Source organism: Jaculus jaculus, chromosome 13, assembly GCF_020740685.1.
Source record: "Jaculus jaculus isolate mJacJac1 chromosome 13, mJacJac1.mat.Y.cur, whole genome shotgun sequence".
Lineage (NCBI taxonomy): Eukaryota > Metazoa > Chordata > Mammalia > Rodentia > Dipodidae > Jaculus > Jaculus jaculus.
In genome coordinates this window covers 2,510,082-2,538,007 of record NC_059114.1, presented here as the reverse complement: position 1 = coordinate 2,538,007, position 27,926 = coordinate 2,510,082, and the positions used below count along the sequence as shown (strand labels likewise).

Below are 27,926 nucleotides of genomic sequence, written 5' to 3'. Positions count from 1 at the left end.
GCATACATGTGTGTGTTAGTGTAAGTGTGCAGGTTGTACCCACTTGTGATCCCAGTATGCAAGAGGCTGAAACAGGAGGATCACCATGGGTGATGCAATGGACCAAAACTAGAGCCTTTCTAAGCAAGCTCTTTACCACTGAGCTATTTCTCCAGTGCCAAACAGTATTTTGAATAAAGAAATAAGCTTTTATGTTATTCATTAACTTAATTAATGAAGATAAACGAATCACACCTCAGCGAACACACTGAAAACAGATTTAAATCTTCTTTAATGTTTTTCTTGTGATAGGGTCTTGTTATGTAGCCTGGGCTTTCCTTGACCTCATTGTATAACCCAGGCCAGCCTTGGACACATGGTGATCCCTAGGATGAAAGACATTCTAAGCAAATTGAACGAGGAAGCAAGCGGGTGTTAGTATCCTGATACCTGACAAAACTGGCTTCAAACAAAAGTTAGAAGAGATGAAGTCACTTCAGTCTGATTAAGGGAACAGTCCATAAAGAGGATATTACAATTCTAAACACATGAGCTAAACACCAATGCACCCAGTTTATACAAGAAGCACTACTAAATGTAAGGACACAGATGAACCCAGCACAGTTAATAGTGGATGACTCCCGCAAATAGACAGGTCATGCTGACAAAAGAATAAACAGGCCAGGCATGGTGGTGCACACTTTAATCCCAGCACATGGGAGGCTGAGATAGGAGGAATTGCAGTGAGTTTGAGACTCTACCATGATTACGTTAGCTTCACTCCAAAGATGCAAAGGTGGTTCAATATCATACCCCACATAAAGGGACTCAAGGACACAGATCACATGATGATCTCAATAGCTGCAGAAAAGGCCTTTGACAAAATCCAACATCCTCTCATGATAAGAACCCTGAAGACAGGCTAGAGAGATTGCTCAGTGGTTAAGGGCATGGGTCTGATGGCCAGAGTTCAACTCTGCAGAACTCACATAAGTCAGAAGCATGAGGCAGCACGCACATCTGGAGTTTACTTGCAGGAGAAAGGGGCCCTGGCGTGCCCTTTCTTCCTCCCTCCCTTCCTCCCTTTCTTCTTTTCCTCTCTCCTTACAAATTAATAAATAAAAATGTTTTAAAAAGCCCTGAACAAATTAGAAATAGAAGGAACATATTTACCATAATAGAGAATATTCACTAAAATCTGGGTCAGACAAGACTGTCCACTTTATCTACTCTTTTTTGGGGGTGTTTCAGAGGGGAGTGTTTCAAGGTAGGGTCTCACTCTAGCCCCAGCTGACCTGGAATTCCCTATGTAATTTCAGGGTGGCTTCAAACTCATGTTGATGCCTCCCAGAGCACTTGGGATTAAAGGCATGTGCCACCAATGCCTGGCACACATTATCTACTTTTATTCACTATAGTACTGGAAATCTTACCTAGGGCAATAAGGCAATAGAAGCAAATAAACAAATAAGGAAGAAGCCAACCAGTAGTCAGAGGTAGGAGGATCACCGTGAGTTCGAGGCCTCCCTGAGAATACACAGGGAATTCTAGGTCAGCCTGGGCTGAGTGAGACCCTACCTTGAAAAACAAAAAAAAAAAAAAAAACAAAAAACAAAAAAAAAGGAAGGAAGAAGTCGAAGTATTCTTATTTGCAGATGATATGATATGAATAGGAGACTTTAAAGACTCCACTAGAAAACTCTTTAGAGCTTAGATAAACACTGTCAGCAGAGGCAGGATACAGAATTCACATGCAAAAATCAGTATCCTTCCTAGATAACAACAATCATACTGGGAAAGAAATCAAGCAACAACACCATTCATAATTGCCTCAAGAACCAGGCATGGTGGCACACGCCTTTAATCGCAGCACTCGGGAGGCAGTGGTAGAAGGATCACCAAGAGTTCGAGGCCACCCTGAGACCACATAGTGAATTCTGGGTCAGCCTGAGCTAGAGTGAGACCCTACCTCAAAAAAACAAATAAAGAATTACCTCAAAAATTTTCCAGCACAAAAAAAAAAAAAAATTCCAGCACAAAGTGGTATATATAGCCATCTGGAGTTTGTAGTGGCAGGAACCCCTAGTGGGCCCCCCCTTTTTTTTTTTGTTCTCTCTCTCTCTGCAAATAAATAAATAAAACAAGAAATTTTAGAAATAGAACAAGAAATTTTGTTCTAAGCCTCTCCAAGCAGATGAAAGCCCTATACAATGCAAACTTTAAACAAACAACAACAAAAAAAAACTAAACTAAACAAACAAAACCCAACCCACAACCACCTGGGAAAAGATAGCAAAGGATATGTACAGGCAATGGGCCAGGAGAGGCATTTTGGATGGCCAGTAAATATATTCAAACATATCACTGCTTTTGGAGTCTGTGTAAGCAGAGCAGACGTGGCACTTCTGACTCACAGACTACTAGCATGCACAATGCTGCCACCTCTTCATGTCCCAGACAACTAGCCGCCCTGGCTCTTGACCGATGCCACTGGCCTCTGCACTTTCACTGGATACGCTCACTCCCCCCTCCAACTCCCCCTCCCCCGTATTTTACCAGGGCCTTCAGTGTATCACATTTTGCTCTGGTGGTGTGAATAATTTATCATTAGTACTGAGAGCCAACATTACACGCTAAACATTACCCAGTTAGTCCAGTTCTCTTCTGACCCTGGTATGACACAGAACAGGATAGGAACCCTGTGGGGCAGAGAGTCACAAGTGGAAACTTTGTCCTTCTTCACTGCGTAGTCTCAGGGTGGCCTCAAACTCACAGCAACCTCCTCCTACCTCTGCCTCCTGATTGCTGGGATTAAAGGCAAGGGCCACCACACCCAGCATGTTTTGTTTTGTCTTTTTAATTCATTTGCAGACATTCATTATTCACTGCTCCCAATTATTCCTGCACTGACCTTTACCTGACTATGTGCATCACAAATATCTTATCTCAGTCTTTGTAATTATTTCCCACAGATTTCTAACATTTGTATATACACATAGATAGTTTTAATCTTTTATGAGGTCAGATTCATTTTTGGCAGTTTGTATTTTTGTGCAGTTTAAAGGAAATCCTGCCTTGAATTCATAAATAAATGACCCTAATATCTTCGTTAAAACTGTGAGATTTGGGGCTGGAGAGAGAGAGATCAGAGGTTAAAGGTGCTTTCTAGAAAGCCTGACAGCCTGGGCTCAAAACCCCAATACCCACATATAGTCAGATGCACAAAGAGGCACATGAGACTGGACTTTGTTTGCAGTGGTACGAGGCCCTTTCATTCTCTCATTCTCCTCCTCTCCCTGCACCCTTCCGTCTCTCTCTGCTTGTAGATAAATAAATAATAATAATAAAAAGATAAGGACAAGCATGGTAGCACATGCCTTTAATCGCTGCAGGCATTATGCCTGAGAGACAGAGGTAGGAGGATTGCCATGAGTTTGGGGCCACCCTGAAACTACATAGTGAATTCCAGGTCAGCCTGAACTAGAGTGAAACCCTACCTCAAAAAAAAAAAAAAAAAAAAAAAAAAAAAGCTGGGTGGGGTTGGGAATGCCTTTAATCCAGTACTTGGGAGGCAGAGGTAGATAGGAGAATCACCATCAGTTTGAGGCCAGCCTGGAACTACAGAGGGAGTTCCAGGACAGCCTGGGCTAGAGTAAGACCCCCATCTTGAAAACAAAACAAAAAAAATTTTTTTTAAGTTCAAAATGGGGCTAGAGAGATGGCTTAGCGGTTAAGGCATGTGCCTACGAAGCCTAAGGACCCAGGCTCAATTGTACATGTCCCACGTCAGCCAGACGTACAAGGTGGAACATGGAGTTCGTTTGCAGTGGCTTGAGGCCCTGGTGCACCAACTCTCACTCTCTGTGTCTCTCTCTCCCTTTCTCTCTGTCTCTAATAAATAAATAAAAATAAATCTTTTTTTTAAAAGTTTACAATGTAAGATATTTTTACTTTCTTGTGAAATTGATCTTTATGTTATGCATAAAGTAGAAATCCAGCTGTTTCATTTTTTCATTTCGATACCTAGACATGACATTTCTCTGACAAGCAGCTCCTCATTTACTCCCCCTGGCTGCAGTGTTTGTTTCTGCTGTTTGTTTCTCAGTCTTCAGTTGTCTTGCAGATTTGCTTATCTTTAGTAGTGCCAATATTACACAGTATAAAATATTATCCATTTTAAATTAATACTTATATCAGGAAGGGAAAGATTTTGTATTGCTTCCGTTTATTTAAAAAAAAAAAATCTTGCCAGGCTGGAGAGATGGCTCAGCAGTTAAAGGTGCTTACTTGCAAAACCTGCTCACCCAGGTTCAATTTTCCAGTCACCCACATAAAGCCAGAGGTAGAAAAATGGCACAAGCATCCACTGATTGTTTTCAGTGGCAAGAGAGAGCTTGGCTGGCAAGAGACCCTGGATCACCAATACATGTGCACACACACATGCATGCATGCAAATAAACACCAATTTAAAAAAATTCCTTGGATCTTCATGATTCTTATTCCATGCAAATTTAAGCATTCCATATAAATTTGAAATAAACCAGACAAGTTCTACAGACCACACACTATTGTAATTTTTATTGTTCTGCATTGAGTGTATGTATTAATTTAGGAAAGAATGACATGCCATCATGTTGAATTCTCATACATACATACTATGTGTATAACTTTTTTGTTGTTTTAGGTTTTTGTTGTTATTTGTTGTGTGTTTTGTTTTTGTTTTTCGAGGTAGGGTCTCACTCTAGCTCAGGCTGACCTGGAATTCACTCTGTAGTCTCAGGGTGGCCTTGAACTCATAGCGATCATCCTCTTACCTCTGCCTCCCTAGTGCTGGGATTAAAGGTGTGCCTGGCTGTTTTAGTTTTGAGACAAATTCTCACTGTAGCCTAGCTGGTACAGAACTTACTATGTAGACAAAAATGGCCTGGAACTTGCAGCAATCCTCCTTCTCAGCCTTCCAAGTGAGACCCACCACAATGTTTTTTTATATGTATATATATATTTAAAATTTTATGTATTTATTTATTTATTTGAGAGAGTCAGAGAGAGGTTGAGAGAGAATGGGCATGCCAGGGCCTCCAGCCACTGCAAGCTCCAGACACATGTACCACCTTGTGCATCTGGTTTATGTGGTTCCTGGGGAATCCAGCCTGGGTCCTTTACAGGTAAACACCTTAACCACCAAGCCATCCCTCCTGCCCTGTGGTAGTTTTTTTTTCTCAAGGTATGGTCTTGCTCTATACCAGGCTGACCTAGAATTCACTATGGAGACTAAGGCTGGCCTTGAATTCACCACAACCCTCCTACTTCTGCCTTCCGTGTGCTGGGATTAAAGGCATCCACCACATTAAAGGCTTGGCCACATGCCCTTTTGTTTCTTTGTTCTGTAACTATTATCTTTTTAAATTCATGCTTGCTTTCTTGTGCTGCTGGTGATGGGAAATGTAAAGTGTGAAAAACTTTTAAAAAATATTTTATTTTATTTATTTTTATTTATTTGAGAGTGACAGGCAGAGAAAGAGGCGGGGGGGGGGGGTGAGAGGGAGGGAGAGGGAGAGAATGAGCATGCCAAGGCCTCCAGCCACTGCAAATGAACTCCAGATGCATGTGCCCCCTTGTGCATCTGGCTTACGTGGATCCTGGGAAATTGTGCCAGAACCGAGGTCCTTAGGCTTCACAGGCAAGTACTTAACAGCTAAGTCATCTCTCCAGCCCTATTTTATTAGAGAGAGAATGGGCATACCAGGGCCTTTAGCCACTGTAAACAAACTCCAGATGCATATGCCACCTACTGCTTAGGTGGCTCCTGGGTAATTGAATCTGGGTCCTTTTGCTTAGCCAGCAAGCACCTTAATACCAAGCCATCTCTCCAGCCCAACATTTTTTTGTATTTGTTTATTTGCAAGGAGGGAGTGGAGGTGGGAGAGAAAGGAGAGAGGAGGGAGAGAGAAATGGTCACACTGGGGCCTCTTGCCACTGCAAACTCCAATGCATTCACCACGCTGTGCATCTGGGTACTGGAGAATCCAGCCCAGAGTGCCAGGCTTTGCAAGCAACGGCTTTAACCACTGAGCAATCCCTCTAGCCCAACAATTTTTATTTATTTATTTGAAAGAGAGAGAACGGGTGCGCCAGGGCCTGCAGCCTCTGCAAAGAAAGTCCAGACGCATGAGCCACCTTATGCAGCTGGCTTTCATGGGTCCTGGGGACTCGAACCTAAGTCCTTTGGGTTTGCAGCCAAGCACCTTAACCAGCTCCGCTTTTTTTTTTAATTGAACAACTTTGCTAAATACTAATCTTCATAATATGAGGGCCGGATTGCCTTGGGTTCACTAAGTTAAATATTCAACATGGTCGTTAAGCATGTATATGTTCATAAATTGATGCTTGATCTGGATAATGCGATCGGTTCTAAAATTTAAAAAGCATTCCTCGTTCGCTCTTGCATCCCCTTCCACCCATTTTTCTCAGCATTCACGTGAATTTCTCAGGCATATTTCCCCAGAATTTTCTTTGCGACCACACGGGAAAATGCCCTTTCTTCTCTCGGTGCTCTCGGCTCTAGGTGCACCTTGCGCAGTCGGGGCGTCACGTGGCCCGAGCGGCGGGGGTGGGGGCGGCGGACCATAGAAAGTCGGGGCGGCGGCTAGAGCGGCCGGAAGTGCGCTGCGCCCGCCCCGCCCCCGGCTGCCGAGTTTCGGGCACTTCTGTGACCGCGGGGTGCTGCAGCGGCGCCGCTCTCCCGGGTGGGTTCTGGTGTCCCCGGGGTCCGGATCCCACGGTGCCCGGGCCGGGCGGACGGCGGTGGCGGGTGCGTGGGTGGGCAGCGGCCCGGTCCTCCGCCCCGGGGAGGTCGTGCGCCCCGGTGCAGGCCCGGATCCCCGCAGGGCCCGCGGGCACCTCGGCTGGGTCGGCTTCCGGTGTCTGGTGGGTCTCGGGCGCCTGGCGGTGGGAGTCTTGGGTCACGTAGGTGAGCCGTACGAATTTTATATATGTATATATATGCACATAGTATGTACACATATATATATATAATAAATGAAAGCCGTCACCGGTTTGCTCTTCTGGGGAACAAGGTCAGTTCCAAGGTCAGTCTTTTAAAGTCTTCTGGGGTCCTGGGCAGGAGCAGGCGCTTTGGAGCCGGGCGGCCTGGCGGAGTCTGGCCTCGGTCGCTGACGGTGTGACTTTTGGCCGGCCCCGTAACCTCCCTGTGCCTCTGCTGCTTCGTAAAAGGAGGATAACGAGATTCCCCTAACGTAAACTGAGGATTAGATGAGTTAATGCGTGGAAGGTGCTAAAAATAGTACCAGGCACAGAGCGAGCACAATTTAGAGATTTGCTGTTGTGATGGGTACTGTTGGTATTTTTTTTTATTTAAAAATAAAAGATTAATTTCGAGAGAGAATGGGCGCATCTGGGCCTCCTGACACGTGCGCCACTTTGTGCCTCTGGCTTTCCGTGTGTACCGGGGAATAGGCCGGCGTGCTTGGCAATCAAGCGCCCTTAAACCGTTGAGCCATCTCTCTCCAGCCCTGCTGTTGTTTCTAATTATGACAGCACTTAGTCAGTAACCTTGGTTACTTGATGTTAAGAGTGTTTTGAAATTTCGTGCCTTTCGCTAGTTCTCGTAATGGACGGTTCTATATGTTAGGAATAATAAGAGATTCTGATAAGGGTCTGCCCCAAAGCAGATTTGACTGGTTTCTGTAGAGCTGTTGTGATTCTTGGCTCCCAAAGCTTTTAGATCTTGGGATGCATTGTTTTGGGCTGGAGACCCAGGTTCCTAGCAGTGAAGAAGGATGCCGGCCCTCGGTGTGAGCTTGTTTTGCGCTGGGGACCCACCCGTTTTCGGCTCCTCTGCAAGAGTCCTCGCTCAGGCGAGGATATAGCTCGCAATAGCCCTTCCGTGCCACTCCAACATTACACGGCTGGCTGTGGCTTTCTTTTCTGTATCTGTACCTTTTTAAGTTCTGTTTTGTTTTGTTTTGTTTTGTTTGGGTTTTTTTTTTTTTTTTGGTTTTTTTTGAGCATGAGAAATCTTGTTTTTGTCATCTTTGGTCTTTTTGCTTATTTGGCGAATGCTTCCTGTTTGTAAACAGTCTAATCGTACCCCTTTGTACTCTGCACCATTGTACTGAGACTCCAGGTAGGACAGCTGGTGGACCCTGAATGCGGTCAGGAATGGATGTTCAGGATGTGGTAACGTTTCTTTTCCTGCGTGGCCCCTGTCCTCCAACCCCCATGGACACCTTCATGCTCCTTGGGCCTGAGACTGAACTCTGGGTCTGGGCTGTAGACCCACTCTCACCTCTCTTCACCCCTCCTAAATGATTTGGACTTTACTAGTCAGGAAGGAGGGAAGACAAGATTTTCCTTAATGTTTAGGATTGTGTTATGGGGCTTGGAGATGGCTCAGTGGTTAAACGTGCTTACAAAGCCTCCTTGCCCCTGTTCAATTCCCCAGTACCTACCTGAAGCCAAGTGTACAAAGTGGACCATGCATCTGGAGTCTGTTTGCAGTGGCAGGAGGCCCTGGTGTGCCCATTTTCCCACTGTCCTTGCAAATAAATCAGTAAAATAAAAAATTGTGTTACGTAAGTGTACAGAAAAACTATAGGTAGGTCTACTGCTCAGCTTCAACAGCTGTCATCTTTGGGTCGGTTTCATTTGTTCTTTTTCTTCCTTCCCCTTTTTTTTTTTTTACCTTTCTTTACCTCCTCCCTCCCTCTCTCCCATGCTCCCTCTCTTTCTTCCTTCTCTGTTTCTTTTTTCCTCCCAGCAAATCAGAGGCCAAGACATCTTTTTATCAGTTCAGTGCTGATATGTTATGGGGACATTTGTCTTAACCATACTGTCAGTCAGCAAAATTTACAGTAATTCCTTAACATTATTATGTTTAAGTTTTCCTAATTGGCTCACAGGTAACCTCTTTTGGATCTGAATATGGCTTCCTTTTTCATCAGGTTGCTGCCTGCTGTCTTTATTGTCACAAGCCCCCTTTGCTTGGTCTTTGACATCGTCACATGGGTCGTGTTACTGTGTTATGGTCCTTCTGTTTTGCTTGGTGTCTTTAATGTCTTGTATTCACATAGGAAGTCCTTCATTACTGAGACCTGAGGTCCAGTTCTGGAGAGGGATCCAGTTGACTTTGGTTGCCCCACAACTGTGGGGTAGCCTTTAATTTTTACCTGTGCACAGGTACTAGCTAGGATCTGGATCTTGATTAAGCCTAAGTGTACCTATTTGAGCAAGATTGGCTCAGGTGGTGGTGCCCCAGATCTCATGTGTCAGCTGATTGGGATGAGGTATTTTTCCATTGTAGTAGTTGATGGAGCCGGCCATGGTGATGCCCATAATCCCAGCACTCAGGACGCTGAAGCAGGAGGATTGCCAAGAGCTCCAAGTCCAGATTTTGTAGGTACCACCTTCCTGTGAGGCAGAATGGACAGCCTCTCTTTTTTTTTTTTGTTTTTTATTTTTTTGGAGGTAGGGTTTCACTCTAGCCCAGGCTGACCTGGATTCACTATGTAGTCTCGGGGTGGCCTCAAACTCATGGTGATTCTCCTACCTCTGCCTCAGGAGTGCTGGGATTAAAGGCGTGTCCCTCTTAACGGCCACTTACTACTTAACTTGTGAGATCCCATGGGAATGAGAGGGAGGCATACTTCCCTTTATTCTGTGTGGGACCCCCATGTCCCTTCAGAGGGGGGTCTGTCTGTGTGGGACCCCCATGTCCCTGCAGAGGGGGGTCTGCCAGGATGGCATTCCCCAGTTCATCTACTTGTCCATCTCCCGTCTAGGGTCCAGCCCCATAGGAAGCTGCCGTCCCTCCGAGGCCTGCCTGTCTCCTGCAGGCAGCCTTTGTCCTTGACCTACTTGCTGGGTGTCAGCTTCCTCTGGCCTCTAAGCTCCCCATAAATTGAGGGCATTTTCGTGTCAGTGGGCTTTCTGACTTTGAAGTGCACATTTTCACCCCACAGTTGAGGTTTTAAGTCTCCAAGGTAAAATTTAGCAACATCCAGAGTGTTTGGATTGTCAGGACTTGGATGGTTGGTGCTAGTGACACACAGTGGCCCAGGCCTGAGGTGCTGCTAAGCATCCGAGTAGTCAAAGCCCCTGCTTCCCATATTGTAGAACCAGTCTCACCCCAGCTAATTACTAGTGCTGGCACTGAGAGACCTGGCTTCACGGAAATTATTCGCCTAAATGCCTTTTTATTCCCTTTAAACCTTTCAGTTTACAGATTATCCAATTTATTTTTGTGTGTACTGTACAGTAGGTCCTGGAGAATTAGCTAAGGATAGCAGTTTGCAAGAAACCACCTAGCAGGGTAGAGGGTTTATTTTTGTTATCCTCTGAGACCCTCTTACAATAGAGCTTTGGCTGTCTGGGAGCTTGCTGTGTGCACCAGTCAGGCTGCCTTCAAACTTGCAGTTCTCCTTCCTCTGCCTCACAAGTGCTCTTGTGTGTCACATCACGTGCCTAGCTAACAAAGTTTTAATGGAAAACGGGGGCACTAGTGCTGTTACTGGTGGGTTTGTTTTTAAGATAGGATCGCATTACATGGCCCACAATGGCCTTGAACTCATAATCTGCCTTCCTCAGCCTTCCAAACATTAGCACCAACACACCCAGTTGCATGAAGGACTAGAACAAGTTAAAAACAGACCCCAGATGGTTACATCACCCACTTATGATGTGTTTAAACTTGTGACAAAGGACAGTAGAGGAATTGTACTCATTGCAAGGAAATCCTCTCTTAAGCTTCAGAGAGCCACAAGCACTTAGAACCCATGATCCTCAGCTGATCCTGCTTACCATGTTCTTGCACTGGTTACCTTGTAGCTGAATGGCTTCTCCATATTCTAGATACTCAATTACAGTTCATTGCAGGCAAATTACTTCTTTTTTTCTTTTGAGGTAGGCTCTCACTCTCGCAAATTACTTCTTAACCCTTTACTAGTTTCCTCTTATCTTAACCATCATTGATGAATCATTGATCCCTTGGACAGTAGTCAGAGACTTCCTGTAGTTTCTCTGGAGAATTTTTGAGGTACTGTTGAATTTGGGGGTGGGGTTGGGTTCTCTTTTGAGGCAGGGTCTCACTGTGGCTCCAGGCTGGCCTCTGAGTAAACTCATGGTGATCCTCCTACTTCAGCCTCCTAAACGCGTGCAGACCTTTTGAGGTACTGTTGAATTCTTTTTCTTCTTCTTCTTCTTTTTTTTTTGGTGGGGAGGTTTGAGGTAGTGTCTTTGTAGTGTCTTGCTCTAGCCAGGGCTGGCCTGGAACTCACATTGATCCTCCTACCTCTGCCTCCCAAGTGCTGGGATTAAGGGTGTGCTTGTTGAATTCTTCTGAGCAGAATTCCCAGTGCAGCAGGGGCCTGCCCTACAATACAATTCCATTTCCTCGGAAACGACCCGGCGTGGGGAAGCAGGCCAGCACAGCCCTGGTCAGCTCACTGCCTGAGCCTGCTCGTTGGCTGTGTTATTGTTCCCCACCCCCAGGTTGGATCTCTCTCTAGCCCTGGTTGACCTGGAATTCACTGTGTAGTCTCCGGATGGTCTTGAACTCACAGCAATCCTCCTGTTCCGGGATTAAAGGTACACAGTTAAAGGCTTGGGGCCTGTTTTTTAAATATTAAGCTAGGGAGAATTTGCAGTGTGCTCTTTCTCAAAGCTTTCGTTTATCCTGCAAGGAAGAGGGGAGTGTTGCAGGAGTAGCAGTGTGCTTGAGGGGCGAGAAAAGCTGTGGAGAGGAGGGGACACCCCTTGAGCTCCAGGGTTTCAGTGTTGTCCCTGCAGAGATGTGGCTTTCTTGGGAGAAAAGAGTGGCTGACTGTAGGCATCCAGGAGTTGGCCTCAGCAAGCTCCACTTTTAGCTGAATTTAAGTGTCAGTTTTGGCCATTTGGTTGGCTGAGCCTCGCATCAGAGAGTATGGCACATCTCACTAATAGGAAGTTCAGTGGATTTTTTTTTTGGGGGGGTCTTTTGAGGTAGGGTTTCACTCTAGTGCACGCTAACCTGGAATTCACTATGTTGTCTCAGGGTGGCCTTGAACTCACAGCGATCCTCCTACCTCTGCCTCCCAAGTGCTGGGATTAAAGGTGCGCGCCACCACGCCTGGCTCAGTGGCATTTTTGATAGCCTGCCATCCTTTCTTTCTCTTTCCCCAAATGCAGTGCCTTAACCAGAGAGAGACTGGTTGTTAGTATTCACTTCTTATTGTCACCTAATAATATACCAGACACAGCCTAAGTGGAGCCAGTTTGTGATTTAGGTTCTGTGGGTCAGAAGCTAGGCAGCACCAGCCAAGCTCCTGAGGGTCTTGGGTACTGATGAAAGCTAGCTCTGGCCTAGGATCTACGTAAAAGTTCACTGGGGCTGTTGGCAGAATTAAGCTTCTTTTGGTCCATGAGGTCATCCTGAGGCAGTGTCTCCTCATTCTCAGCCCTGGGTTTATGGCCACATATCTGTAGGGTTGTCATAGAATTGGCTCAGCAACAGACCTTTGTGTAATAGCATCTCAGCCAGTCACTGAAAGGGTCTCACAAGAGAGTTGCGACAGTGGGATGCCAGGTCTCACCGTATCTTTCAAGTCCTTTCCCAAGACACGGAGCTTGTAGGGTTCAGGTTTGGAGTGTGCTTTAGTTATTTTTATTGTTGCAGTAACAAAATACCTGACAAAAAGAACTTAGGCCAGGCACACGCCTTTAATCCCAGTGCTCAAGAGACAGAGGTAGGAGGATCGCCATGATTTTGAGGCAACCCTGAGACCACATAATGAATTCCAGGTCAGCCTAAGCTAGTGAGACCCTACCTTGAAAAACCAAAAAAGAAAAAGAAAGAAAGAAACTTAGGAAGGAAGGTGGTTTTCGCGCATGGTTTGAAGGTGCACTCACTCCAGCACGGCACGGAAGTAAGGCAGCTGGTGCCCTGTCTGCAGAGCAGACCGAGGGTGCCCTCCTCGCTTCGTCCTCTTTATTCAGCCCGCAGAATGCTGCTGCCTGCTATCAGCTGGGTCTTCCTACCTCAGCTAAACCTCTGGGGAGGCCCTCAGACACACCCAGATGATTCTAAATTCTGTCAAATGAGACTCACCTTCTCAAGTCCACCCATGGTCAACTTGACAGCCAAGCAACATCACTTTAAGCCATGTTTTACCCCACCCCACCCCCTCATGCTCATCTCAGTGCAGGATGGAGTTGGTCTAAAAGTTCCTGTGGTCTGCACCAGTCTCCACAGTGCTCAGAGGTACAAATGCAGAGTCTCTCTGGGACTCGGGCAATCGCTTAAACTGTGAGCTCCTAGAAAGTAAAAATACAAGTCACTTCCAGTATACAACAGCACAGAGTACATTCCCGTTCCAGAGGGAGGATGGGCATGGCAAGGAAAGATTGGGCCAAAGCAACTGGACCCAGCAGGGCAAACCCCAAAATTTGCAGCTCGTGTCTAGCATCCGGTGCTTCAGATGGAGCGGGCGGGCTCCTCCGCCCTGGCCGCGCTGTCAGTCCAGCTCTCCTGCCTCGCCTGCGCTGACCTCTGGGCCAGCGCCTCTGCCTGCGGCTTTCCTCGGCCGATGAGTGCAGTCGTCGCATCTCCGCATTCTGCATCTTCACACAGGCCTCCCATCCCCAGCTTGGTGTAACAGCTCCTCAGTATCCACTTGCAGGAAATTTGACCTGCCACACATGGCCAGGCTGCAGAGGCCCTCTGGTGCCAGCCTGCGTGACCGCCATGTTCCGTCTTCCGTGCCTGCGGAACCAGTGCTGTGTCAGCTGCACCGCCAGGCCCGCTGCCGCCTGGCTTCACCCTTGTAGCAGCCTGTGCTCCTCAGCCCCACCAGGAAGCACGTCCTCGGCTGGCATTCTCCTCAGTTTATGCTCTCTTGTCATTGAATTTACATCCTCACAAGTCACCCTGAGGCTGATGGTAGAGTCTTACCCTGAGAACCATCCCTGTTGTCCCTGGTGAGAAAGAAGCTTTGCCCCCACCATGTCCAGGGCATTTCATTTGCACACCTGCCCTTGCCACACCGTGGTTCACAGTTTTCTGTGCTCTCACACAGTAGGTTTGAATAATGGCAACGAGCAGTTAGCCATTCCAGAGCCTGGTCACTATCATGTCTTGAAAAAGCCTCAGCCAAATAAGTCAGTGTATTTAGAATTTAGCCTTGGTGAAGTATTCAGATATGGGCAAATTGCAACCAGATTCATTGTAACGCAATGGCATCTAGTCCAGTTCGCAGTAGAGTCCTTTGTCCCCTCAAACCCTGTGAGCCCGGCCCCTGTTCTTACTCCTCTTGGCACTTTGGTATTTCGAGCTTGCCCCCAGAGTGGTCCAGTAAACTGCTTCCAGCATACCGGTTATTCCTACACCCACAGCTCCAAATTCTTCCGTGAACCACACAGTCGTTTAACACAGCACTGACTTTCCACTTATTAATACCTGTTTTCTGTACTGCTTTTTCACTGGAAAAATGCCTGACAACAGCACCTAAAGGAAGGTAGAACTTATTTTGGCTCGCAGTTTGCATATCGTTCATTATGTCAGAATGCAGAGGAAGACCCATGGTAGTCAGCCCGGGGCTCCAGACCATGCCATGGTGCCGCCACCTTCAGGATGGGGCCTCTCACTTCAGTCCGACCTCTAGAACTGTTCTAGCAGACATTCCCGCAGTTTCTGTGAGATGGGTCTAAATCTCCTGAGTTGACAAGATTGGCCACAGGGTGGTACCAAATTTGCTGCAAAAAGCATTTGAACATAGGGGAGAATCTCTGAGGTGGCCCCCTGGCAGTGCCCCAGGGTGCTGGGCACGATGGGAGGGGCATCTGCAACTGGAGTGGCTCATAGTGATTTCCACCTTCAGGACGTTATTGCGCAAACAGGTCGCAACGACAGTGACGCCAGAGAACTGCTCGGCTCAGGATGGCCAGAGTGTCCAGGGGAAGCTCGGGCCGCTCCACCGAGGACCAGATGGAGCTCCTGGTGATCAAGGTGGAGGAGGACGAGGCGTCCCCGCTGGCCGAGGACGAGGCGGCCCGGTGGCTGGGCAGCCCGGGCCCCGACCGCTCCCGCCAGCGCTTCCGCGCCTTCCGCTACCCCGAGGCCGCGGGGCCCCGGCAGGCGCTGAGCCGCCTCCGCGAGCTCTGCCGCCAGTGGCTGCGGCCCGACGTGCACAGCAAGGAGCAGATCCTGGAGCTGCTGGTGCTCGAGCAGTTCCTGAGCATCCTGCCCGGGGACCTGCAGAGCTGGGTGCGCGAGCAGCACCCCGACAGCGGCGACGAGGTGGTGATGCTGCTGGAGTATCTGGAGACGCAGCTGGACGGGCCAGCGCAGGTAGGGGCCGGGCCGCCTCCGGGGTCGCCCCGCGGACGGACGGACGGACGGACGGACAGCGGAGGAAGCGAGGCTCGGGTGGGACGCGTTGTCACATCCGTGACGAGGTGGAGGTGGGCTTCTCGGGCTGGAGAGATGTCTCGTCACGTGTGCAGTTCCTGTCGCTGACGGTCCTGCCACATGGGTTTGCAGCTGTCGTTCTGCGGTGTTCTTAGAACCCAGAAAACGGAAGACCAGGCAGTTTTCCCTGTTCCAGGTAGTGGGTCGCCGGTTTTGAGCCTGCAGTAGAAAATGGGTCGGTTCTGACCCCTGTCTTCTGGCCTGTTTAAGAGACTGTTTCCTCCACCGTGGCCAGGGTCCTTGTGCCAGAGCACGTGTGGCCAGCGCCTTGTAACCAGTGGCCAGGATGTACAGTGCCTGGACTTGGAGCTTTTGCACTGCGCTTGGAGTCAGTGAAAACCAGCTCTTTTCTGAGCTTCACTGTCTAGAGGGTGGGAAGTGAAGAGCAGCGCGGGAGAGAGGATTCAAAACGATTTTTTAGAGTTTTATTATTTATTTCAGAGAGTAAGAGAGGGAAAGAGACAGAGAAAGAATGGGCGCGCCAGGGCCTCCAGCCACTGCAAGTGAACTCCAGACACATGCCCAGCTTTGTGCATCTGGCTTACGTGGGTCCTGGGGAATTGAACTGGGATCCTTTGGCTTTGCAGGCAAATGCATTAACCGCTAAGCCATCCCTTCAAGCCCTTGAAAACTCTTAACTGTAAATACCAAGGAATCTGCATTTGAAAACACAGACTGTGTTAAGTGGTTTCCTATACTGTCATCTTATTTACTGGTTCCAACCAATGTAACCTAGAAATTCTTTATCCTCATTTTTCAGACAAGAAGTTAATATTTTGTAGATTTTCTTTCTATTTTCTAAAATGGTTTCAGAAATACACACACAATAAAGCCAGGCATGGCGGCATACGCCTTTAATTGTAGCACTTGGGAGGCAGAGGTAGGAGGATCACTGTGAGTTTGAGGCCACTCTGAGACTATATACGGAATTCCAGGTCAGCCTGGGCTAGAGTGAAACCCTACCTCAGGGGAAAAGAAAAGAAATACAGGAAAGGCCATGGAGTCATTTTATGTGAACTCCCGGCTTAGTATTTTTACACATTAGCAAAGTGACCCTAGGAAAGCTGTGCCTCAGTCTCCCCACTACTAAAAAGAGGGTGATAATGGTTTCTCCCTCATAGAGTAGTTTTGGTGCTGAATGAGTTCAGATCCGTGATGTCTTGGAAACTGTTCTCATAGACAGTGCTCTAGTCAGTTAATGAATGACTTCCAGGTCCCGGGTGATGAGGAAGAGCAGGAACTCCTCTGCCCCAAGGGAGATGTGCTGACACCAGATCAAAGCTCTCAAAGCAGCCAGCTGGAGCCAGCGAGGCCTCTGCTCGAGCACGAATCACTGGGAGGCTCGCCTGCACGTGTCAGAGGTGAGTGTTACCGTTTAGGCTGCAAGTTTTGCTTTTCCTGGGGTGCCCATCATGAACCTAAGGCCTCCTGGGACATGCTAGCTCAGTGCTCCACACTGAGCCACATCCCAGCTCTTGCAGGGCTTTTGTATATCCGGGGATGGGAGTCAGTCGGGGTCAGATATTAATCTGGGTTTTAAACTTGGATCCTGCAAAGCAAGGGGTGGGTCTGACTCAGAACTTGTCTGTCTCAGTTGGCCAGGACGACCCCTGCAGAGAAGACCCAGTGACAGAGTCTCAGGTAGGCTGACAGCCACTCTCCCTCCCCAGTGCTTCCGGGGATGCTCCTCCCAGCCGTCCCTCTGTCTCTGCACTCTCCTCCATCCTCCACCCCATTCCTAAGTGGGATGTGAATTTTTTGCCCATCCCAACTTGTTACCTTCACATAGGTGCATACCTGAGGCTTCTCCAGTTTTAAGTCTGGGGGAATTGTGTATCCCAGATCTTCCCTGCTCTGTCTCTTCAGTCAACTCCTTCTATTGCCTCAGGAATCGCTAAAGATGGAAGATGTGGCCCTGGCACTTTCCCCCAGATGGACAGAGCAGGACTCTTCTGAGATGCTTCTCTACCGAGACGAAACACAGGAAAACTCTGGCAGCCTCATCTCCCTGGGTGAGACTACTGGTACTAATTTCCCCCTGGTTTTTTTGTATCTATTTACTTTAATTTTTTGTTTATTTGTTTTTGTTTATCGAGGTAGGGTCTCATTCTAGCTCAGGCTGACCTGGAATTCACTATGTAGTCTCAGGCTGCCCTTGAATTCACTGCAATCCCCTATCTCTGCCTCCCGAGTGCTGGGATTAAAGTCATGTACCACCATGCCAGCTATAGCTTTTTATTTTAATTTTAATTTTTTATTTATGGGCACAGCAGGGCCTCTAGCCACTGCTAATGAACTCCAGACATGTGCCACCTTGTGCATATGGCTTATATGGGTCCTGGGGAATTGAACCTGGATCCTTAGGCTTTGTAGGCTAGTTCTTTACTAAGGCAGCTCTCCAACCCCTCTTTTATCTTATTTATTTATTTATTTATTTATTTATTTATTTATTTATTTATTTATTTTTGAGGCATGGTCTCACTCTAGCCCAGGTGGACCTGGAATTCACTATCTAGTCTCAGGTTGGTCTTGAACTCACAGCAGTCCTGCCTCTGCCTTCCAAGTGCTGGGATTAAAGGCGTGCACCACCACATCCAACTGTTCTTGTATCCTTTATGTAGTGGAATCTCCCTGCCCTCTGAGGCTGTTAAGTACTATTAATTCAGACTTTTTAAGCCCTTGTGCTTGTGACCTTGGTTCTCTACCCTGTGAGTATCCTGTTAGGGTAAGTGGAATAAAGCAGATGATAGCCCTAGTAAGTTCCAGCTCATAAAAGAAGTCAGTTTCTTCTCTTCCTATTTCTAATGTTTTAAATTTATTTATTTTGAGAGAGGGGGGTTGGGGAATGGGTGTGCCAGGGTCTTCATCCCCTGCAAATGAACTCCAGACACATGCGCCCCCTTGAGGAGTATGTGCAACATAGTGTGCTTGTGTCTTCTGTGTCTGGCTACGTGGGACCTGGAGATTCAAACATGAGTTATTAGGCTTTGCAGGCAAGCGTCTTAACCGCTGAGCCATCTGAGGGACTTTTATTTATTTATTTAAGAAAGAGAGAGAGGCAGATAGGGATAAAGAAAGAAAATGGGTATGCCAGGACCTCTAGCCACTGCAGATGAACTCCAGATCCATGTATCACCTTGTGCATCTGGCTTATGTGGGTCCTGGGGAATCGAACCTGGATCCTTAGGTTTCACAGGCAAGCACCTTAACTCGTAAGCCATCTCTTCAACCTACGAGGGGCCTTTTTACAGAAACTAGGTCATGGAGTCCTGGTGAGAGTTAGAAGTGACCTTGAACCCTGACTGCAGCCCAAGAGGGATGGCGAATATCACACTGCTCAGTGGGGAGTGGTGAGGCTCCACTCTCTCTCAGGCCTGCTGCCCATTCTGCCTAGGGATGCTGGCTCTGCCAGGGCTCTACCCAAGATGGCTGCCTTTGTCTTTGATCGCTGACCATCTTCTGAGTCTCCACTTTGGATATTGCCGCAGTCGTTTCACCTTTCTTGGTGACTTCATGTGTCGTCATCTCAGCACGGGCTGTGGTGATGCCTTACTGCCCGGGGGCTGGGAAGTCGCCTGGCCTCCCCCCCACCACTGCCCCTGTGCGGCCTCCCTTCACTCCGCTCCCTGCCCGTGCCCACCCTTGGCTTCTAGGTCTTTGTGATTCTTGATCTCGCTGCTCTGTCCTCCCATTGACTTATTTATGAGGATGGGGAGAGAGAGAGAATATATGCACATGTTAGGGCTGCAAACAAACTCCAGAACATGTGTGCCATTTTGTGCATCTGGCTTTGTGTGGTTGCTGGGGAGTCAAACCCAAGCTGGCAGGGTTTTGAAGTACCATTAACTACTGAGCTATCTCTCCAGCCCCTTTTGAGTTTTTTGAGGTAGTGTCTCATTGTAACCAAGGCTGACCTGGAATTCACTATGTAGTCTCAGGGTGGCCTCGAACTCATGGCAGTCCTCCTACCTCTGCCTCCCAAGTGCTGGGAGTCAAGGTGTGCACCACCGCGCCCAGCCCCATTTCTGCTGGTCTCTTTCTGCTCTGTCTTTTCATGCAGTGCATAATGCACATTTGTTGCGCTTGTGTTTCAGGTCAGGACATGCAGACTGAGACCAGGGACTTGCCTCCAGCTGAGGACCAGCCAGGACAAGAGCCTGGGCAGACCCTGTGGCACCCGGCTGAAGCCCCCTCCCAGAATCCCGGATGTGCAGAAGCTGGCGGCGAGCAGGAAAGCAAGTCACAGAACACGCAGAAAACCACCACAGGGAATCGGCGCTTCTATTGCCGAGAATGTGGCAAGAGTTTTGCCCAGAGCTCAGGCCTGAGTAAGCACAAGCGAATCCACACTGGATTGAAACCCTATGAATGTGAGGAGTGTGGCAAGGCCTTCATTGGGAGCTCCGCCCTTATCATTCATCAGAGGGTTCACACTGGTGAGAAGCCATATGAGTGTGAAGAATGTGGCAAGGCCTTTAGTCACAGCTCGGACCTTATCAAACACCAGAGGACCCACACTGGGGAGAAGCCCTATGAGTGTGAAGACTGTGGAAAGACCTTCACGCAGAGCTGCAGCCTCCTTGAGCATCACAGGATCCACACGGGGGAGAAACCCTACCAGTGCAACATGTGCACCAAAGCCTTTCGGCGCAGCTCCCACCTCCTGCGACACCAGAGGACCCATACTGGAGACAAAGACTTTTATGTTCCAGAACCTTACTGGGAAAGTCAGAGTCGGGTGGAGAGCCAGTGGGAGAATATTGAAACCCCCGTGTCTTACCAATGCAATCATTGTGAGAGAAGTTTCTCCAGGATTACAAGCCTTATTGAACATCAGAAAGTCCACACTGGCGAGAAGCCCTACGAGTGCCAAGTGTGTGGGAAAGGCTTCACTCGGCCTTCATACCTCATTCAGCATCAAAGAAGACACATGGGGAAGAAAAGTTCCATCACAGCCACCCCTGCCGTACATTCCAAAGTGGGCGTGAACTTGTCCTCGAGCTGAAGCCACCCCTCGGGTCCTGAGAGACTGCAGGAGCTGTTGGCTGGGGCACATCATCGCATGATGAGGATCTGGCCGAGACGCATTATCTTCTACATTCTAGAAGATGACTAGAACAAAAGAAAAAACACACACATTTCATAGGAGGTCAAGAGTGCAGGGTCCTTCCCCATTGGAATCCCACGGTCTTCCAGGCTGGCTGTTGCCCTCTGTCGGCCAGCCGTCCACCGAGGGTGATCTGGGCCACCACTCTGACCGCTGTTCCTGATGATCGTGGACCCGCCCGCCACAGGCGACCAGACTCCCGAACCAATCTCATGCCCTCCTTTGTGCCTTGTACACAGGTGCTAATAAACACTTATTAATGTACCAATGCGATTTCCTACATAGCCCTGCAAATCCAGCAGTGTTGGCCTTGTCCCCGAGGCCATTCGTGTGTCTCAAAAAGTGAGGTTCTAGATTCTGAGTCAACAGCTGTTTTGTTTTCCATGCCAAGAACAACTTCTTGGCAAAGCCAAGGTGAAGATGGCTTGCTTATGATCAAATCTGTTGATTCTTTCCCTGAAAGGAATTCTAGTGAGAGTGCCTTAAACAGCCCCTGTATCATGAAACATTGTGAATATGCTCTCCCCATGCAGTTCCATTCTTTCCTTTTTTTTTTTTTTTCTTTCTTCTGTTAATTTTGCTACTCTTAAGGAAGAAAACTTTCCTACTTTCCTATTTGTGTAGTGTGAAAACAGTTTAAGAGAGAATAAAAGTGGTGGATTTTCTAAGGCTTAGCCTCTTGGTTCTTGCCTCGTAGTCTCCTTGGGCCTAACCAAGAGTCCTTCAAAGCCGCGGCAGCTCACTGGCGCCTCCCTGCTGTCACGCCCACAGCCTCGTGCAAGGACAGCGGGACATGTTCACGAGAGGCCAAAGTTAAAACTCCAGGGCTGGAGAGATGGCCAAGCGGTTAAGTACTTGCTTGTGAAGCCTAAGGACCATGGTTCAGGGCTTGATTCTCCAGGACCCATGTAAGCCAGATGCACAAGGTGGCACATGTATCTGGAGTTTGCAGTGGCTGAAGGCCCTGGTGTGTCCATTCTCGCTCTCTCTCTCTCTCTGTTGTTCTCAAATAATAATGATAATAATAATAATAATAAACTCCAAGGCTGGGGAAATGGCCCAGCAATTAAGGCATTTGCCTGCGAAGCCTAAGGACCCAGGTTCAATTCTCCAGGACTCACATTAGCCAGATGCACAAGGGGGTACATACGTCTGGAGTTTGTTTGCAGTGGCTGGAGGCCCTGGCACACCCATTCTCTATATATACACCTTTCTCTCTCTCAAATAAATAAAGATTTTTTTAAAAACTTCAGATAGGGTATAAGGTTTATTTTATATAGTATCTTAATGTTATTTTTATTGAGTTTGTCCTCCCCTTTCCCCTTTCCCTCACATTCTCTCCATCTAGTCCCTCTTCTATTATCTTTTCTCTCCCCCTACTCCTTTTCCTGGAGCTACGTTCTGGGCCCAGAATTGGGCAGGTAATGATGGCCATGTGAAGTTGTGAATGCAACGGCCACTGTGTGTACAAAAGACAGCATCTGGAGCTGGAGAGATGGCTTAGTGGTTAAGTGCTTGCCTGTGAAGCCTAAGGGTCCTGGTTCAAGGCTCAATTCCCCAGTACCCATGTAAGCCAGATGCACAAGGTGGCACATACATCTGGAGTCCTTTACAGTGGCTGGAGGCCCTGGTGCACCCATTCTTTCTCTGTCTCTGTCTCTATCGCTGTCAAATAAATAAAGGAAAAAAATGCATCTGAATACACTCTTTCCCCATCCTTTGTCTCTTCCATTCTTTCCATCACCTCTAAGCAGTGTTCCCAGAGCCTTGGGTAATGTGACAGAGGTGTCTTATTTAGTTCTGAGCACTCAGTTGTGGCCGTTTAGCACTTAAGGTTTGAGTCTCCCTAGAAGTCACCGCCATTTGCAAGCAAGAAGCCTCTCTGACCAAACATGACCATCAGTAGTTAGAAGGCAAATTTGATGGGCACAGCCACCCACTTAGCCAGACAAACAGTAGTGGGGCTTCCCTGCTAGGGCCTGTGATTTCCCCAGCCATGGGAAGGTCCATGAGGAGAGCATGTGACCAAGCAGTGTCCTCATGGGGTGTGTGTCCAGTGCAGCCTTGTCCCCCCCAGAGCCTGCTGGAGCAACAGCACCTGCCTTCCCCAGCGGGGCTCTGTTCACACATGGGTAGACAGATGGGTTTATAAGGAGCATTTCAAGAACATTTTAAGCTGGGTGTGGTGGCACACACCTTTAATCCCAACACTTGGGAGGCAGAGGTAGGAGGATCACCATGAGTTTGAGGCCCCCCTGAGACTACGTAGAGTTCCAGGTCAGCCTGGGCCAGATCTCCCCATGCAAGCCCACACCATCCAGGTCGGTGCTCACACCGCATGTCTGAGGTGGACTGTGGGGCTTCAGAACCCCCAGATTGCAGCACTCTGAGTTGTATACATTGACTCCCAAAGTGCCTGTGTGGAAAAAATGTCCTTTAATGACACAAGATGAGAACCACGATGTTAGAGTGTATTAATGTCTCCTTGAATGTATTTTGTAGACCGCCATCTCAATGGCTCCTTATGACAGTGAGAATTTCATTCTTGTGAACTTAAGTGAGAAAGTTTATGTCTGCACTGCAGGAGTATTTATTTATTAAGGATTTTTTAAAAAATTATGAGAGAATTGTTGCACCAGGACCTCTCTACCCACTGTAATTGAACTCCAGACCCATGCGCCACCTTGTGCATCTGGCTTATGTGGGTTCTGGAAAGTCAAACCTGGGTCCTTATGCTTTGCAGGCAAGCACCTTAACCAATAAGCCATCCCTCCAACCACATTTACTTATTTCTTTATTTTATTTTATTGGTTTTTTGAGGTAGGGTTTCACTCTAGCCCAGGCTAACCTGAAATTCACTATGTAGTCTCAGGGTGGCCTCAAACTCACGTCAGTCCTCCTACCTCTGCCTCCCCAAGTGCTGGGATTAAAGGTGTGAGCCACCATGACTGATTATTTTTTGGTTGTTTTAAGGTAGGGTCTCACTCTAACCCAGGCTGAAATGGAACTCACTTTGTAATCCCAGGCTAGCCTCAAATTCATGGTGATCCTTCCATCTCAGCCTCCTGAAGAGACACGTGCCACCACATCAGGCTCTGCAAGAGCATATATTGTATCATTTTTAAAATCTTTCAGGGGCTGGGAGATGGCTCAGAGGTTAAAGGTGCTTGCTTAAAAAGCATGCTGGCCCAGGTTTGATTCTCAAGGGCCCATGTACAGCCAGATGCACAAAGTGGTGCGTGCATCTGGAGTTCATGTGCATTGGCAGGAGGCCCTAATGCACCCGTTCTCTCCCTCCCTCTTTGTCTGTGCTTGAAAATATAAGTAACTTGAACAAATATCAAAAAGTAAAATACAGCCAGGCATGGTAGTGCACACCTTTAATCCCAACACTTTGGAGGCAGAGGTAGGAGGATCGCTGTGAGTTCAAGGGCAGCCTGGGAATACAGAGTGAGTTCCAGGTCAGCCTGGGCTAGAGTGAAACCCTACATCAAAAATGAATAAGTATGATGTTTCTGCAAGTTTCTGTATGCTTTCTTGAAATTTTTTTTGGTTTTTCGAGGTAGGGTTTCACTCTAGCTCAGGCTGTCCTGGAATTCACTATATAGTCTCAGGATGGCCTCGAACTCCTGGCGATCCTCCTACCTCTGCCTCCTGAGTGCTGGGATTAAAGGTGTGTGCCACCATACCCGCCTGGAAATGTGTTTTTAATTTTGTATGTATTATAACAGTTTATACTCTTTTATGCCCTCACCCCTGCTCCTGTTACCCTGGGGCCCCTCCTCAGTAGGGTTATGGTATTCACTGTGGGGTCATGAAGGCCTCAGGCAGTCCCTGTGGGGTAGCTGGGTGGGTGGGTGGGGACTGTGCCTCAGGATTTTCCTACCCACTCTGTGGCTCTTACAATCTTTTGCCCCCTCTTCCACAATGTTCCCTGAGCCGTGGCAGGCCTGTTGGCAGTCTGATGTAGTGTTGTGCTCTCTGTAGCCTCTAGATTTCTGCTTTGATAAGTTTTGATAGATCACCATGCCTGTCACCATCACCCTGGAGCTGGTTGTTAGGCTAGCAGTGAGAGCAGTATTCATGAGGCTGCTTCCTCTGCAGTTTCCCCTTGGCACTGGAAGATATGGTAGACGTGGTACGTCTCATGGTGGGCAGTTGGCTACCTTCTTGTCTTACTGATGGATCTTGGTTCTCCTCTGTTTTCTTTGCCATCTATAAAATAAAGACTGAAAACAGAGTGGGTTAAATGGGGTACGTGCTAAGTTATTTGAGAGATTTGTTTCTTCTCCAGGGAGCAGCGGGGGGCTTCTTCCTGAGGTCTGGGTTTCCTGACCACAGGAATCCGACTTGATTTCCCAGCTACGCCGTCCAGTGGTGCTTGGGTAAACACAATGAACACACAGCAGGCAAAATACGATTTAAAGGAGGGCTGGGGGTGTCCTGGAGAGAAAGCCCCATCCCAACTATTCTCAGCTTCTACTTAAGATTCATTATTAGAAAACTATGGAGAGCTAGAGCCAGACTGAAAGAATGTAATTACTCTTCTGTGTGAGAGGAAGAAAACTCAGTAGCAAAGGCCAGTTAGCTAGAAAAAGAGATATAAAGGGAAGAGCAAAGAAGGGAGGGGGGTACCTAATAGGATGGTATTGTGTATATGTAAGTACTTTGACCAACACATGAAATGACATCCATACACAATTATTCATGAAAGACAAGCTAATATTAGAAACAAATGAATGCCCATGACCAGGGGTCTCATTGAATAAGCTATGATGTATCTACTTGGCAGAGTAATCACCATAAAAACAAATGAAAACTATCTCAATATACATCAATAGGGTGATGGACACTCTATGTAGTATACTACCTGTGCTAGGCAGGATAATAACATCTCAATGTTGTCCATATTATAGTCACCAAAACCTACAGATATGTTACATGACAAGAGTCAAGGTGACAGGCAGGTTTAAGGTTGCTAATCAACTGACCTATGTTTCCTTAGATCAGACCCAAATTTGTTTTCTGTTGCGGTGGGAGTGTTGGCGTTGACTCCAATAAAACGACTTACAGGCAGAATTGTGAATTAAACCTAATTTCTCATGTGCTCGAGCTTTCAATGAAAATCTATTTTGAGATAGCTACAGACTCACAAAAGCAGTTGTAAGATATAATTCAGAAAAATCCCATTACTCTTTACCAAGTTTCTAACTTAGTAAAAACTTGAAGACTACTACTTGATTAGTTATTTCTCTGTGACAAAGTACCTGACAAAAGCAATTTAAAGAAGGCTGAAGGTTGGTGAGATGGCTCAGTGTTTAAATGCCCTTACTTACAAAGCCTGACAGCGCAGGTTCAATTCGCCAGGACCCATGTAAAGCCAGGCGCACAAAGTGGTGCATGCCTCTGGAGTTCATGTTTGCATTGGGAAGAGGCCCTGATGCATTCATCCTCATTTTCTCTCAAATAAATATGTTTTTTTTTTTTTTAATGGAGGATGGGTTATTTTGGTTCACAGTTCTAGATGAATACTGCATCCTGCAGACAGGGTGGGTCTTTCCACATCGATTAACCCAATCTGAAAACCCCGGGGATTTTTCTCCTACGTGACTCTAGATCCTCCCAGGTCGAGGGCAGTATTAACACACACAGGCCCCGTCATCTTTGCCCTGACTCCTGACAACCCCGTTGTCTTCTTTAAAATATATTTATTTATTTATTTATTTGACAGAGAAAGAGAGAATGGGCGCACCAGGGCCTCCAGCCACTGCAAGCCAGCTCCAGACGCGTGTGCGCCCTTGTGCATGTGGCTAAGGTGGGTCCTGGGGAATCGAACCTGGGTCCTTTGGCTTTGCAAGCAAACGCCTTAACTGCAAAGGTGTCTTCTATGACTTTCTCATTGCGGGAATATTGTACACATGCAGTCATTATCCTCTTGGGATTGGCTTTACACACACCAGCACACACCGGAAGCGCGTCACAGCGTTAACGCGCCGGCCCGCGACTCTCGCCCGCCCGTCTAGTCGCGGGGAGGACCACGTCTCGGTGGTCGGTCCTCCCGGGGCGGGGCACGGGGCGGCCCCAGGCCCGCGCCGCCCGCGCTTCCCGCCTCAGCTGACCGGGACCCGCGTGGAGCCTGCCTGCAGCACTTCCAGCATCGGCGTCCACCTAGAAGTGCAGCGGGGTGGGGAGGCGGCGGTGGGCGTGCACGGGCCTGGGAAGCCCGGGAGGGGGAACCCACCCGGCACACCCACAACCTGAACACCCACGCCCCGCACACCCACACCCGGCACACCCACAACCTGCACACCCACGCCCCGCACACCCACAACCTGAACACCCACACCCCAAACACCCACACCCGGCACACCCACGCCCGGCACATCCACGCCCGGCACATCCACGCCCCGCACACCCCGCACACCCATACCCCGCACCCCCACACCCTGCACACCCACAACCTGCACACCCACGCCCCGCACACCCACACCCGGCACACCCACAACCTGAACACCCACGCCCCGCACACCCACACCCGGCACACCCACAACCTGCACACCCACGCCCCGCACACCCACACCCGGCACACCCACACCCCAAATACCCACACCCCAAACACCCACACCCCGCACACACACGCCCCGCACACCCACATCCCGCACACCCACACCCGGCACACCCACGCCCGGCACATCCACGCCCCGCACACCCATACCCCGCACCCCACACCCCGCACACCCACACTCTGCACACCCACACCCCGCACACCCACACTCTGCACACCCACACCCCCGCACCCCACACCCCGCACACCCACACTCTGCACACCCACACCCCGCACACACACGCCCCGCACACCCACACTCTGCACACCCACACCCCGCACCCCACACCCCGCACACCCACACCCCGCACACCCACACCCGGCACACCCCGTGGCACCTGCTCAGTGCGGCGCGGGCCCACGGAGGAATGCGCGCGGCAGAGGTGGTCTTGCGTTAAGCTGCCGCAGTGCCTGGAGTCCGCTCATCCTTGCGCCTTGTACGATGTCACCGTCCGCCGGGTACCCGCTGTCTCCCCACTGTAGCCAGTCATTAGGGGAGCGCACCACTCCACTGGCCTGCTCCGGTCGTCCCCGCGAAGTCTTACCGCGGGGCTGGTCAACAGCGCACTCCGCAGGCTCATTGTAGGTGCGCAGCTATGCTTATGGGGATCTTACAGCCTTCAGGAATGCAGCCGCTCTGGAAGCGGGGAGAGGGTATTTCAAACCAGAAAGGCAGTGGCTAGCTTGGTCTACGTGGCTGTACCTGTGTCCAGATGTCACGGGCGTTCTCGCTTAGCTTTCATGAGAAAACAGTGTATTCTTACTCTGCCTCTTCC

The 27,926-nt window shown here is 48.6% G+C and overlaps 1 protein-coding gene and 1 long non-coding RNA gene across 3 annotated transcripts in view; one reads left to right on the top strand and one right to left on the bottom strand.

Annotated features, from left to right (window-relative positions):
* The window catches only part of LOC101606345 (zinc finger protein with KRAB and SCAN domains 3), a 22,454-nt gene extending 1,644 nt beyond the window's left edge, over nucleotides 1-20,810 (top strand). The window contains exons 1-6 of one of the 2 annotated variants that reach the window (XM_012951750.2): nucleotides 6,652-6,725; nucleotides 14,850-15,319; nucleotides 16,653-16,800; nucleotides 17,034-17,080; nucleotides 17,328-17,451; nucleotides 19,534-20,810. In XM_012951750.2, the coding sequence (XP_012807204.1) occupies nucleotides 14,909-15,319; nucleotides 16,653-16,800; nucleotides 17,034-17,080; nucleotides 17,328-17,451; nucleotides 19,534-20,444 (1,641 nt within the window). In that variant the 5' untranslated portion in view covers nucleotides 6,652-6,725; nucleotides 14,850-14,908 and the 3' untranslated portion in view covers nucleotides 20,445-20,810. Of the gene's footprint in view, nucleotides 1-6,651; nucleotides 6,726-14,849; nucleotides 15,320-16,652; nucleotides 16,801-17,033; nucleotides 17,081-17,327; nucleotides 17,452-19,533 lie in introns of those variants that run through there. The other variant, XM_045132190.1, reaches the window with a different exon arrangement.
* LOC123454112 lies at nucleotides 20,126-27,926 on the bottom strand. The gene is made up of 2 exons (XR_006633162.1): nucleotides 27,489-27,926; nucleotides 20,126-20,551 (listed from the first exon to the last, which is right to left on the bottom strand). It is a non-coding gene; the product is annotated as an uncharacterized LOC123454112 (long non-coding RNA).